At 39.4% G+C, this 1676-nt stretch overlaps 1 protein-coding gene across 1 annotated transcript; it reads left to right on the top strand.

The window, feature by feature from the left end:
- The first annotated feature begins 573 nt into the window (after window positions 1-573).
- Window positions 574-1460, top strand: LOC133880890 (uncharacterized). Its single transcript, XM_062319849.1, has one exon. The coding sequence runs from the start codon at window positions 720-722 to the stop codon at window positions 1254-1256; it is 537 nt and encodes a 178-aa protein (XP_062175833.1). The 5' UTR covers window positions 574-719; the 3' UTR covers window positions 1257-1460.
- The last annotated feature ends 216 nt before the right edge of the window (window positions 1461-1676 follow it).

Here is a 1676-nt window from a genome sequence, read left to right as displayed (position 1 = left end):
AATATGTCTAGAAGCCTTACATGTGGGCGTAATTTGCTGACCATTAGAGCACTCCATCTAGAATAGAATAGATAACGAAAGTATTAAAGTATTCAAACTCTAGAATAGATTTTTCTTAATTCTATAAATAGTGCAACTCTACAAGTAGAGTTATACTATTCATTTATCTTTTTTTTTTTTTTTTTAATTATTCTCTCTCTTCCTTTTCCGCTTTGTTTTTTTCTTTTTTCCTTCCACCACTTTAGGTTTTTCCTTTTTTTTTTTTTTTTTTTTTTTTTCTTTATAGTAGAGATCTAAGGGAAAATGTGTAAAGTAGTGGAGTTATCAAGTGGGACCCACGTGAAAAAAAATACTATAATAAAAAATAATATAAAATTAAGAATAAATAATCGGATGTATAGTGCATTTTAAAATTCATTAGTTAAATTAAATAAAATGAATTTTAATTATTTATTCTAGATTAAAAAATGCATAAGTCAATTGAGACGACTCTTATTACCATTGAATTTTCAAATTTGACCTTACGTGTCGGCGTCTTACATGAGCCAGTCTTAAGTAAGAATAAGATGTTGCCTCTGAAGTTTGTATTCCCAAACGTGGCTTCTTGCCTTTTTCCCCGTCTTTTCCATTTTGCCTTATTTCCCGGGAAAATAAATTCCAAACCCTTGCTGTTCGATTTGCAACCGATTCTCGATTTTTTTTCTTAATTCGTCGAAACTATGATCATGGACGTCTCTGTCATCGCTGACACAGTAAATATCGCCACCACGCAAGGCCTAGGGCTCGCCAAATTCCTTCTTCGTCGCCACAACCACAACAACAGCCACGTCTCGATCTCCGCCGTTCTCTTTGCCGTCGACGCTCTCGCTCCTCCGCCGGTCAAATCGAATTACTCTCGGGCCGCTCGCCGGACGCTCCTTCGGAAGAAGCGTCGCACAAGGCGGAAATCTTTTAGCGGCGATTTCGAGGACGGCGAAGAAGACGACGGCGTTTTCGGCGACGGAGGCGACGGTCCGTTTGGTGGAGGCGCCGGCGGGGGCAGAGGATGGAATTTCGGCGGATTCGGAGGGCATTATTGGGATTCGTCGTCGTCGTCCTCTGATCCCGCTTTCGATTTCGTCTACGAGGTGATCTACTGGATCGCGCTCTCGAATTGCGTGCACTTCGCGTTCAAGAAGATCGTTCGGATCGTGGCGGATGGGATCGGAGACGCTGAGAGAGAGAAGATTCCGATGAGATTGTCATCGATTTGCTAATACGGTACCGTTTTGCTTCTCAATGTTCGACGTACAAATAGGGGGACAATTTGGGGGTCTTTGATGTATTTGATGGGGGCTATTCTGAACTTTCTGTCTATCTTTGTATATATTGTATATAATCTCATTGTCTATAAATTGGTTAATAATATTTGGTCTGATTTAATAATATATTTTTGATTTTGGGACTTGTTCCTTTGCTAATTGATCATTCAGCTTGTAGTGGCTCATGAAATGGATTGTTATACCAACTAATTTGAGTTTTCTGTTAACGTGGGAACATTGTGATGTAAGTTTGTGGCGATGGATTTTGACTAAATATCATGTAAATACCTCATAAATATAGGGAGCTGTTGACTCATGTGATGTAGTCCTAGTTGCTTTTGGAATCCTTTTCCTTGTAAGAGTGATATTAGGACT

This window comes from Alnus glutinosa, chromosome 1, assembly GCF_958979055.1.
Source record: "Alnus glutinosa chromosome 1, dhAlnGlut1.1, whole genome shotgun sequence".
Taxonomy (NCBI): Eukaryota; Viridiplantae; Streptophyta; class Magnoliopsida; order Fagales; family Betulaceae; genus Alnus; species Alnus glutinosa.
Note: the sequence above shows the minus strand (reverse complement) of the source record. Positions and strands in the feature narration are given on the sequence as shown.